Source organism: Pholis gunnellus (assembly GCF_910591455.1).
Source record: "Pholis gunnellus genome assembly, chromosome: 12".
Lineage (NCBI taxonomy): Eukaryota > Metazoa > Chordata > Actinopteri > Perciformes > Pholidae > Pholis > Pholis gunnellus.
In genome coordinates, this window is record NC_136539.1 from 13,446,331 (window position 1) to 13,458,897 (window position 12,567).

At 43.6% G+C, this 12,567-nt stretch overlaps 1 protein-coding gene across 1 annotated transcript in view; it reads left to right on the forward strand.

Moving 5' to 3' along the window:
* Window positions 1-12,567, forward strand: part of lrp2a (low density lipoprotein receptor-related protein 2a) — a gene marked incomplete at both ends in the record, with an annotated part of 44,393 nt that overhangs the window by 13,883 nt on the left and 17,943 nt on the right. The window contains 26 exons of the mRNA XM_079170211.1: window positions 392-517; window positions 696-826; window positions 1,052-1,189; window positions 1,277-1,558; window positions 1,686-1,925; window positions 2,343-2,462; window positions 2,993-3,109; window positions 3,265-3,645; window positions 3,973-3,987; window positions 4,353-4,601; window positions 5,216-5,427; window positions 5,563-5,747; window positions 5,853-6,081; window positions 6,233-6,410; window positions 6,643-6,771; window positions 7,655-7,821; window positions 8,006-8,149; window positions 8,353-8,462; window positions 8,978-9,155; window positions 9,300-9,513; window positions 9,600-9,839; window positions 9,966-10,154; window positions 10,703-11,635; window positions 11,767-11,932; window positions 12,015-12,173; window positions 12,271-12,560. Coding sequence (XP_079026337.1) covers window positions 392-517; window positions 696-826; window positions 1,052-1,189; window positions 1,277-1,558; window positions 1,686-1,925; window positions 2,343-2,462; window positions 2,993-3,109; window positions 3,265-3,645; window positions 3,973-3,987; window positions 4,353-4,601; window positions 5,216-5,427; window positions 5,563-5,747; window positions 5,853-6,081; window positions 6,233-6,410; window positions 6,643-6,771; window positions 7,655-7,821; window positions 8,006-8,149; window positions 8,353-8,462; window positions 8,978-9,155; window positions 9,300-9,513; window positions 9,600-9,839; window positions 9,966-10,154; window positions 10,703-11,635; window positions 11,767-11,932; window positions 12,015-12,173; window positions 12,271-12,560 — 5,522 coding nt within the window. The remainder of the gene's footprint in view (window positions 1-391; window positions 518-695; window positions 827-1,051; window positions 1,190-1,276; window positions 1,559-1,685; window positions 1,926-2,342; window positions 2,463-2,992; window positions 3,110-3,264; window positions 3,646-3,972; window positions 3,988-4,352; window positions 4,602-5,215; window positions 5,428-5,562; window positions 5,748-5,852; window positions 6,082-6,232; window positions 6,411-6,642; window positions 6,772-7,654; window positions 7,822-8,005; window positions 8,150-8,352; window positions 8,463-8,977; window positions 9,156-9,299; window positions 9,514-9,599; window positions 9,840-9,965; window positions 10,155-10,702; window positions 11,636-11,766; window positions 11,933-12,014; window positions 12,174-12,270; window positions 12,561-12,567) is intronic.

A 12,567-nucleotide genomic window follows, 5' to 3' on the forward strand; every position in this document is an offset into this window, starting at 1 on the left:
ATTCAGACTATACATAGGAACAAGGAACTTTCTTCAAAACCAACCATGTATGTCTGGTCACTCACCTTAAGATGTGCTCGCTCATTTAAGAAAAAGTCCTCAAATGAGGCCCCCCCAAACCACCCACCCACTAGATAAAAGAAATACTAATTTAGAACGACCTGTTATTTCCAATTGCTTCAAAGTCATTAGGCCTCTGTTTCCAACAGCTCAGATTAGTTCAGCATGAAGGGCAGCATTGTAACAAACACTAAGAAGTTGGCTGAAACAGAAAAGCTCAATAACGTGGAAGTATCCAAAACAGAATCTAAATAAATAGGATTTTTGTCACCCAGGTGCATTTTTGAATGACATATGACATTTATGATTGATGTTTATTTAATTTGGACAGGTACATTTTTTGGACTGACTGGTACCGGCCAGCGAAGATTATGAGGGCTTGGGGTGACGGGTCACATGCCCTGTCTATTGTAAACACTACTCTTGGCTGGCCAAATGGCCTCGCTATTGACTGGAGGTGAGTCAAACATCTTATAGCCATGTGGCTAAAACAGTTCCACGATACACTATTTCACCTTGACATTGATGTCATTTATTATTGTTTTAACTATAAATTATGGTTGATGCTGATCATTCCCCTGACAGCATTTTTGACTCATTTTAATCTCTCGCTCTCTACTTTGATCTCCACCCAGCTCAATGCGTCTGTATTGGGTGGATGCCTTCTTTGACAAAATTGAGCACAGCAATTTTGATGGACGGAACAGGATTTCTTTGGACCGCATAACCCAGATCTCCCACCCGTTTGGTCTCACCATTTTTGAAGGTAATAAGTCCTGGCATAAACAACAAGTTGCCTATAAACTTCCAGTAAAGGATCATGTATATTTATCGAAATAAAGAGGGAGTTAATCTCACTGGCATTGACTTGAACTGTGGTTTACCATTCTTGCTTTAATGAGGGTCATGTCAAAAGAGCAATTACTGTTACCAGGAGGTGATGAAAGATAAACTAACTGAGGTCTTGCTCTGTTGCTCCTATCCCTCGAAGGCTATGCATATTTCACTGACTGGCGCCTGGGTGGCATCGTACGTGTGCGCAAGACCGATGGTGGGGAGCTGGTCATTATCAGAAGAGGAATCAGCCACATCATGCATGTCAAGTCTTTCAATTCCAACTCTCAGATTGGTCAGTAGCTTTATTCTCTGCATGCGTAGCCAAGGCTCACACTTGTCGGTCATATTCCTGGTAATTACACTCCACTCTCCTTCTCAGGTTCCAACCTCTGCAACAGGCAGACAAATCCGAATGGAGACTGCAGCCACTTCTGCTTTCCAGCCCCGGACTCACAGAGGGTGTGTGGCTGTCCGTATGGCATGAAGCTGTTGCCCAACCACCAGACGTGTGTGGAAGACCCTTCCAATGAGCCCCCGACACTGCAGTGCGGAGCCAATTCCTTCTCCTGCGGCAACAGCAAATGTGTCCCAGACAGCTACAGATGCGACGGTGTTGACGACTGCCATGACAACAGTGACGAAGTCAACTGTGGAATTAACAGTAAATGCTTTCTTTTGGAAATCTAGTCTATAATACTCGCCCGACCTGACCAGAGTAAAAACTCTTAATTTATTTTTTTATTTTTGTTCAGTTTAATGTTACAATATTTCATAATTCTTTTTTTCAGACACCACTTGCTCCCCCTCTGCATTCACGTGTGCCAATAAGCACTGCGTGCCTGCAAGATGGCGCTGTGATGGACACAATGACTGCTTCGATAACAGCGATGAGTACAACTGCCCTACACAGATGCCTGGAACGTGCCCTGCCAATCAGTTTACCTGTGCCAACCACCGCTGCATCCCACATACCTGGCGTTGTGACACTGATAATGACTGTGGGGACAGTTCAGATGAAGCGGACTGCCGTGAGTATCCCTATAGAGGCTACCAATTGGAAAAAGGATAGGCTTTGCTTGGGGACTGGTTTTGTTCGAAACAGAATAGGCAGAAATACGGCAAATAGCCCACATTCATTACAGTGGCAGGACTTTATTTCAGGAAGCAAACTACAAGCAAATATGTTGGAGAACACATTAATGCACAGATTTTAAAGAAGGGGTTTAATTAACCTACATATATAGCCTTAATTATAAAAACTTAGAGACGAAAGCTGGTCAATAGGCTACTGGAGAACTAACTCACTTTTATAAGTATTTTTTTTAGATGCCTCTGTCTATCCAGGATCATTTTGAATGCCCCACCTCTGCCTCAAATACAAAAATGGGTTATTCAAACAAAAGAATGTTTGTAGACTCATATTGTTTAACAATTTGTGTCGACAGATCTGAGAGGCACATGCAATCCAGGACAGTTTCAGTGTCCTGACCACCGTTGCATAGATCCCAACTATGTCTGTGATGGGGACAGGGACTGTGTGGATGGGGCGGACGAGCAGGGATGCAGTGAGTATCTTTCTGGATTACAGTTTTCCCTGGACATCCTCATAATCGTTAATCTCTTCTGGTCCTTACTTATAAAAGATCAACTCTTTTTACACAAGTGTGTGATAAAATCGATTCAATTTCATCCAGCTGGTATTTATATAAATAATGAAGGCAGTTGATTGTCAGATCTATTTCAGTCAGGTCTCATGATCACTACTTAGGACCTAATTGTAAACTTGCTTCAACCCAGACTCTTACTTTGAGATTTTATGAATTGGAACTTTATCTGACATTTCCCAATAAGGAATGAATTCATTTGTTCAGTCATTCATGCATTCATTCAGCAACACCCTGTTTGCACGAGCTAAACGTGCTCAAGAAGTTGTAGAGGTCAATTGAATGCTCTGTAAAGTTCAACCAGTATTTGCTAAGCCTCTTAGATTATTTATCTCATTACTTGAGTTGCACAACAACTGAGCTCAGCATACATACAAAACTGCAGAAATATTGAATATCAGGTTTAACATACTCAACTGGATTTTTTTCAGTTTACAACTGCACTGTGAATGAGTTCAAGTGCTCCAGTGGTCACCAGTGTATCAACTCCTACTACCGCTGTGATGGAGTCTTTGATTGCAGTGATCGCTCAGATGAGCAAGGCTGTCGTGAGTATTTAAAAAGTGCCTTTGGTCATTGGTTATATTACTGAAGCATGACTCAGTCATGCATAATGATGTGCAAGGTTGCTAATATATTTCAATTTTCTCTAATTTTGGACTTTCCTGTCATGCTGTTTGTGGTGTTTCCTCATAAATCTCAGCTACAAGGCCCCCAGGGATGTGCCACCATGAAAGTGAGTTCCAGTGTCAGTCAGATGGGAGCTGTGTACCGTCTACCTGGGAGTGTGATGGTCATCCAGACTGCGAGGATGGCAGCGATGAACACCATGCCTGTCCACCTCGCACCTGCCCCTCCTCACTCTTCCGCTGTGACAATGGAAACTGTGTGTTACGTAGCTGGCTTTGTGATGGGGACAACGACTGCAGGGACATGAGCGATGAAAGAGACTGTCCCATACCGCCATTTCGATGTCCAAGCTGGCAGTGGCAGTGTCCAGGCCACAGTTTGTGCATCAACCTCACCACAGTTTGTGACAACACTCCCGACTGCCCCAATGGTGCTGACGAGTCTCCTCTCTGCAGTAAGTCTGATCTTAGTCAAGCTGGAACATGTTCTTTTTCTTTCAGAAATACTTGATTGTTTTATTAAGTTTGCTGTCATCCTCAAATTCAATTTAATTGTCACATGACATGACAAACAGGATCAAACTCTCCATTGATTTAGTTTTATTTCACATTTTCCTCCAGTACTCTGTAAACAAGGGCTTCATTTCACAGACACAATGTGTTGAATGTTATCTGTTTGTCTTTGTATTCTTGTGTTAAAATCATGCATGTGTGTGATTTGACCTGTATTAACCTGAAAATGATCTGTGATTTTCCTTTCTTGCCTTTTTCACTACTTTCAGACGAGCCTTTGCCAGGTAGGAACAAACTCTCAATCATTGGTAGAAATGCTGCAAGTAGTTTTGATTCATTTTCAACAAACACAATGTCTTTATTACCTTTTTTATATTCATAGATTTGTTTCACAACATAATCAAGGCCCAAAATGTTGTAGAGTGTATGTGCGGAATATATAAATCCTTTCCACAAATATGCATACAAAATTGTTATGGCTCTGAGTAGCACTTCTAAAGAGGTTTACTGAAGTGGTTAGTGCTTTGTTGTTTATTAATTACCATTGGAACATGTATATGAATTGCATAATTTGGTATTTTGTATTTGCGTTGCATGAGTAATCATTTACTTGGTTTGATTTTTGTTTCTAAATTTTCTTTTAACTCAGATCAGGAGAGCTGTTCTGACAACAATGCTGGCTGCACCCACGGTTGTATCCAAGGGCCGTTTGGGGCCCAGTGCTCATGCCCTGTGGGTTATCAACTGAGCAACGACTCCAAAACCTGTGAGGATGTAGATGAGTGTAATCCCCATGGACTATGCAGCCAGCACTGCTTCAATGAGAGAGGCTCTTTCCGCTGCCACTGCCAGGATGGTTACGCTCTCGAAGCAGACCAGCGTACCTGCAAGGCCTCAGGTGAGGAGGGATGTGGCTTAAACCTTCTGTGCATGGAACATATTGCTCCCCTGGTAGTTATAAATAACAACCTATAATTTCATAATGGAGTAAATAGGAAACAGGCCGATTATCAGTCCTACAGTGACATGGTTGTCAAGATGGTGGCGACACAGCACATATCTCAGTTGTCTCCGCTGTGCAGGCTGTTGGGCAGGAATGGGCTGTGATAACGGGGGGAGCTCGGCCACCGGACTGCGAGACTGACACACCGTCTTTCTTCTCCCATGTCTCTCCTTGCTGATCTGATTTCTTCAGATAAGACAAATAACATATGTGTCACTCACTGGCCCACACAGGTATAATTAGGACATAATCACCAACAATGGGCTGTTCATTGGGAGTGTGCCTGACATGAGCTCCTCTTCCACACGGATAACCTGCTGAAAGACTTTGCAGTACAATAGGTCATTATTTGGACAAAAGTGCATTCCCTTAGGATTGCCATTTGAGTAGGGTCTATTTAACAGGCCTGTCACATAGCTGTGGTTGACATGCAAGACCTGATAAGTGCTCACATTAGCATGATAATGGACATGAAAAATAGCTAACAGAGATTTGATGTCTGTTTACAGATTCTCGTCAGGCGTTCTTGCTGGTGGCCAGTCGAAATCAGATTGTGCAAGATGACATAACCACTCAGCCCAATGTGGTCCGCTCACTGGTTCGAGATGGACGTAACATCGTGGCCATAGATTTTGACTCGGCCACTGACCGTGTGTACTGGTCCGACACAAGCCAGGACAGAATCTGGAGTGCTAACAAAAATGGCAGTGACAGAACTGTGGTGAGTTGTTTTGTTCCCGTTTGTCACCACCGACTTACTGCTCTGAAACATTTTGTGTTTATTCCCAGGGTTACACATGGTTTGACTGTTTGATCAGTAGACATATTTAACTAAGAATGAGTCTCTTGTGGACAGGTATTTGACAGTGGAGTGACTGTAACAGAGAGCCTTGCTGTGGACTGGGTGGGCAGGAACCTCTACTGGACTGACTACGTCTTGGAGACTATTGAAGTGTCTAAACTGGTGGGCACCCACCGCACTGTTTTAGTTAGTGAAAATGTCACCAACCCCCGAGGCCTGGTGCTGGACCCAAGGGACAGGTCAGTTAGAAAGAAGTTTGTTTTAAATCTGTATGTCTTAGATGTTATTGTCACTTTTCATTTTTGAAAGCAGATGGTGTTAAAAGACGAGTGTTTGTTTTGCAGTGCTCACCTGATGTTCTGGACCGACTGGGGGAGGAACCCCCGCATTGAGAGGGCCAGCATGGACGGGAAATTGAGGACTGTTATCATAAACAAAAAGCTGTACTGGCCCAACGGTCTAACCATAGACTACCCAAACAATTTGTTGTACTTTGCTGATGCCTACTTGGATTTCATTGACTTCTGCGATTATAACGGCAACAACAGGAAGCAAGTCCTGGCCAGTGACCTGGTGAGTGTACGAGAATGACACGTCTTCTGAATTATTTTTAGAAATCTGATTTATGTCGATAATTTCAAACTGAACAGAGCAAATTGAATTTCCTTTTGAATAGCATGTAAAAGACACACTTTTTTTTTCTTTTGCTACTCTCTGTGAAAAGGTACTGCAACATCCCCACGCAATTACCATTTTTGAGGATTTTGTGTATTGGACCGACAGATACATCAACCGTGTGATGCGAGCCCATAAGTGGCACGGGGAGAACCAGACAGTGATGCTTTTCAACCTCCCTCAGCCCATGGGTCTGGTGGCAGTACACCCAACCAGGCAGCCTGCAGGTAAGGCAAAGATATTTTATAGCAACAAATCTTTGTTGCATCAGTATTAGCTGATGTTGACCATTGTGTTTGCCTCCTGAATTGGTTTGGTAGTTCGTAGCCAATATGCAGCATATTGTTTTTGTCATTACATTTAACAACAATCCAAGACAACCTGTGAAGATCATTTTGCTGACTCTTTGTGGGTATGCATGTGTGTTTGTGTGTGCATGTGTGGTTTGACAACTCTTAGGTGAAAATCACTGCTTGAGGAGTCCCTGTACTCATATCTGCCTGCTTTCTGCTGTGGGACCGAGGTACTACTCGTGTGCCTGCCCCTCAGGCTGGACACTGGCAGCAGACCAAATCACCTGCACCAGAGGTATGCATCCTGCCAAATGGAGGAAAACACTCATCACTCAGTTTGATGAAAAAGGAAGTTGGGTCAGATGCAGTTGATAAGTTGATGTACTCATATGGCATTCATCTTAGCTGCGGTTATTGTTGTAAATAGCAAACCTGTTATTGTGGAAATGATAGCTTTGGCATGCTTCATTTTCAGGATCTCAATGTAGGTAAGAAGAGAAATCTTGGAGAACACTATTCGTATTATAGATCGATCCAGGTCCTTGTCAACAGTCTTCTATTTAGATTATCTTGTAAACTGCTGTTCCAGTCATAAATATTAAGAATCATATAAACATGTCTTTCAAGGTCTTAAGGAGACAAGGGATCTTTAATTCAAAGTCCAAGGAGTCCCCCTTAGGTCAACAGCTTAACTCATCTCATGTTTCAGCCCATTCAAGCCAAGCAGAACACATTCTCCCCCTGAGGCCAGCAATTATCCAAGAATGAAAATGCCCCACAACCATTTGTCGATTATAATCACCGATGACAAAGCAAATCAGATTGTAGAGACAACGTTTACCAGTCAATCCTCTTTATAATTAAAGGCCTGTTAGCTCATGATCCCTATTTTGCACCAGGTTTTTATACACTGAAAGCAACTTTTAGTTTTGGATTAACATGAGCTAAATCCATATCCAGGAAACATGGTTTCATAGCTTTGTTTTAGAATTTGTTATGTAACTTTTAAAGTACCAGGAAATTCACAGCCTTGAGGAAAATATCGAGGGTATGAGTATTCTGTCACAATGACTGAATGTAACTTTTGTTTTTCTGTTTTACTGTAGGAACAGCGGTTTGTAAATGTATTTTGTTGTCACTGTTTATTCACTGCTTTTGCATTTTGTTTGTACATGTAGTTGAGGATCCTTTCCTGGTGGTTGTAAGAGACAGCATCATCTATGGCATTTCCTTGAACCCAGATGACAAGAGTAACGATGCTATGGTCCCAATTGCTGGGCTTCAGAATGGCTATGATGTTGACTTTGATGACAACGAACAGAGCATCTACTGGGTGGAGCACCCGGTGAGTTACTGTCCTGTCACTCTTCAGTTCAGAACTTAGTTGTCCTCCAAAGACAACTTTGAGATTGTAAAAATACATAATAAAAACCAAATTAAAACATGCTGGGAAAACATAACACAAGATTAACACAGCACATCCACATTTGGCAGAGTTTGACATTTATCTGTCTTCCTTTGTCCACCAGGGTGAGATCCACAGGGTGAAGTCAGATGGTACTAACAGGACAGAGTTTGCCCCGGCTGCCATCCTTGGCTCCCCAGTCGGCCTGGCCTTGGACTGGATAACAGAGAACCTGTACTACACCAATCCAGCTACACAGTCTATTGAGGTAAGAAGACAAATATTACTATGTCCTGTTGTAGTTTTTTTCACTGTTACTGACTTTAATTTTCACTCGGATAAATATATATTCTTTTGTGATTGCACTTGTAATAGGAAAACAGAAAATAAGTGTGAATAAGGGCAGTGTTACAGCACAGCGATGCCGTACAATAATTGCACCTGTTTGTGTTTGTGTTTGTGTTTGGCCAGGTTTTGAAGTTGAGAGGGGAGGTACAGTACAGGAAAACTCTAATCACAAATAACGGCTCTCCAACTGGTGCTGGCAGTCCCGTTGGCATCGCAGTAGACCCAGCACGTGGGTAAGCCCCATTTAACACAGATCTGGCACGGCCACTCATCCCCAAAGCTACTGAGCTCCAACAGTCTCCTCATCACCATCTGCACTGCCTCCAGACAGAACTCAAACCAATGTTACTGAATACCACACTGCACACTCAAACCCCGGCAATGTACAATAGAGTACAATTAAGAAACAATTCGAACATTTCTAAACCATCGCTTTTCACTCTAATGTGAAAACATTGAAGCTCTGATTTTGGATAGTATGACCAAAGTCACTGTTGCAAGAATTTCATAATTTAACTTAAGTATGATCTGGTCCTCTGTGGGTTGAGGACATTTTCTAAAAGCTTTGATAATCCAGTGCCTGAACTCAGAAAGTGTCCTTTAATTCAACAGCGACAATTTGTATCTCAGTGGTTTGACTATAAAATATATGTACTGCTATCAAAAAGTATTAAGCATAGAGATCTATGACCAAATTATAAATGTCTGAGACACAAAACCTTACCTCCATTCTTTTATGTCTTCTAAGCAAACTGTACTGGACAGACCAGGGAACAGAGACCGGCATCCCTGCCAAGGTGGCGTCTGCAGACATGGACGGCTTAAACCCTGTCACCTTGTTCACCAACAACCTCGATCACATTGAGTTCCTCACTGTGGACATCCAAGAGAACAAGCTGTACTGGGCTGTTACAAGCACTGGCATGGTGGGTCTTCACTCTGTTAGCGCTCTATGACCCCCAATTGTTCATTCTATATGGTTCTCACAAACGTAATATGATATGCACTTGGTATTTGTACAAAATTAACATTCCACGTTTAACTGCCTGTCTGGCATGTGATCTCCACAGATTGAGCGCGGGGATCCAGATGGGAGTAACCGCATCACCATAGTGACAGGCCTGTCTCACCCTTGGGGTGTGGCTGTCTATCAAAACTACCTCTACTTCACTGACCGCAACTTTGAGGTCATAGAGCGCGTGGACAAGTCCACGGGTGCCAACAGGGTTGTGCTGCGAGACAACGTTTCTGGACTCAGAGTTCTGAAAGTGCATTATCGGGAGAGTGAGTAACACAAGGAGACATCCCCATCCTCATTCACTGCTGCCTGTGCTCCTGTTCATCACACTGTATTCTCTCCACAAACTCAGCCTCTACAGGTACATCCAATGGCTGCACCAACAATATGGGAGTGTGTGAGCAACTCTGCCTGCCTCGGACGCAGGGTCTGTTTACCTGTGCATGTGCCACGGGTTTTAAACTTAATGCTGACAACAGGACCTGCGCTCCCTACCAGTCCTATGTCGTCATCTCCACTCTGTCTGCAATCAAAGGCTTCAGCCTGGAAGGGACAGACCACTCTGAGGCCATGGTGCCTGTGGCTGGGAGAGGTCAGTGATTCTCATAAATTATAGGATACATTTATTTGAGTCTTTCGAGTAAATTTAAGTCTGCAAATAAAAATTGTGTTTGAAGTTACAATTATGGCCTCTAATGACTGGGTTCTCCTCCTGCAGGACGTAATGCTTTACATGTTGATGTACACATGGCTTCTGGTTTCATCTACTGGTGTGACTTCAGCAGCACTGTGGCGGCACAAAACGGGGTCAGGCGGATCAAGTCAGATGGCTCAGGATTACATAGTGTAGTAACATCTGGAATAGGACGCAACGGGATACGAGGCATTGCTGTAGACTGGGCTGCAGGTATGCTTTTGTGCCATGAGCTCCCAAATGTGTTTTTTTTTTTTAATCGCATAATGTAATATATATTAATGTAATATATTAATTTTATATGAATAAGACACTGCTCTTTATCTGTTGACGAAGTAAACCAAAAGACAGCCTGACTCATTTGTATGACACAGGCTTCAGGCAGCGGATTGCTCTGTAGAAGTAAAGTTTAGAAGCTTTATCATAATGCTGGACTCACAGAACAAGGAGATCAGTCCCAGACAGGTGACAGGAAAGACGATTTAGTTAACTAGTTTTGGAAAAAAAAAAACACCGCTGGAGGCAGGACAATCTGTTTCCTTGTTACTCATTCATAATTGCATCAGTATTAGTGAAGGCATAACCGAAAGTCTGATGTGTATCAATAACACCATCATAATGTCAGCTAGTAACATTTAATATTAACACTTAAATTGTGAACTATCATACTTAGCAGTTTGTGATTGATGACATCATGCTCTCAAGACTTACATATATATGATGCTAATTTAAACGCTGGGTTTGCTGGTATCTTTCCTCAGGGAACCTGTATTTCACCAACGCCTTCCTAACTGAGACATATGTGGAGGTGCTTCGCCTGAACACCACTTTCCGCAGAGTGCTGCTGAAGACCCAGGTGGACATGCCCCGCCACATCGTGGTGGACCCCAGAAACAGATACTTGTTCTGGGCTGATTATGGTCAGAACCCCAAAATTGAGCGAGCACTCTTGGACGGCACCAATCGCACAATTCTTGTGTCATCTGGGATTATTACTCCACGAGGTCTCGCTCTGGACTGGCAAACTGGCTACGTCTACTGGGTAGATGACTCTCTGGATATGATTGCCCGAGTCAACCCTCAAGGAGGGGAGACGGAGATCATCCGGTATGGCAGTCGCTACCCAACTCCTTATGGAATCGCAGTGTTTGACAGTAGTATCATTTGGGTGGACAGAAACCTCAAGAAGGTGCTCCAAGCAAGCAAACTGCCTGGCAGCACGGAGCAGCCTGCCGTCATCAGAGACAACGTCAACATGCTGAGGGACGTGACCATCTTTGACCAGCGCACCCAGCCCACCACTACCCAGGAGCTTAACCACAACCCCTGCAAAGAGGCTAATGGAGGATGTGCCCACTTCTGCTTCGCCTATCCAGGTTCCGGCACAGGTAGCCAGAACAAAAAATGCAGCTGCGCCTTTGGTAATCTTGCAGCAGATAACGAGAGCTGTGTGGTGTCAAGGGATGATTATCTGATCTACACAACTGAAAGCACTGTGCGCAGCCTGCGCCTTGACCCCGATGACCACGCATTGCCCTTCCCAGTGGTCAATGTGCCACGTACATCGGTGGCACTGGATTTTGACCTCACAGACAGGAGGATCTACTTCACGCAGAGCTCAGGCGCAGGAGCGAGCAAGATCAGCTACATCAGCCTGTCCTCTCCCACCTCAGCTCCTATAGTGGTGGCTCCAGGTAGGTTTTGCAATTACACTACATCATACACTTTTATATATTCCTCTTTAATTACCTTTTAATCTATTATGGATGTAGGATTTGACACCAGTGGTATTGCTGATGTTGCTTTGGTCCCTGTTTTTGGACAGATCTCGGGGCTCCTGATGGCATTGCTTATGACTGGATAAACAAAAGAATTTACTTCAGTGACTACGTCAACCAGAGCATCAGCTCCATGTCTGTGGACGGCTCTCAAAAGACCATTGTTGCCCATGTGTCCAGGCCAAGGGCCATCATGTTGGATCCCTGCAGGGGGTAAGACTAACACAACAAACACTCTCTTTGTTCATTAGTTTAAACTGAACTGAAAAAAAAAAAATCCTTTCTTGTCACACAGATACATGTATTGGACAGACTGGGGTACCCATGCAAAGATTGAGCGTGCAACTTTGGGTGGAAACTTCAGAACAGAGATTGTGAACAGCAGTCTCGTGTGGCCCAATGGACTGACCCTGGACTATCAAGAAGAAAGACTCTATTGGGCAGACGCCAGCTTGTAAGATCTTAAAAATGTCATTGTTGAAATATATACAAAAATTATATAATCACCTTGTCAAACTACTGCTATTATCATTATTTTGCTCGGCCATCAGACAGAAGATTGAGCGGTCCTCTCTCTCCGGGTCCAATCGGGAGGTCATCGTCAGCACAGCCATCTATCCCTTTGCTATGACTATGTTTGGCCAGTTCATCTATTGGACTGACTGGAACACGCGCAGCATCTATCGGGCCAACAAGCATGACGGTTCTGACCAGAGGGTCATGATTCAAAACCTTCCATCTCGGCCAATGGACGTCCATGTTCTGGCCAGCAGGAAACAGCAGCAGTGTGATAGTCCATGTCAGCAGTTTAATGGAGGCTGCAGCCACATCTGCACACCAGGTACCAG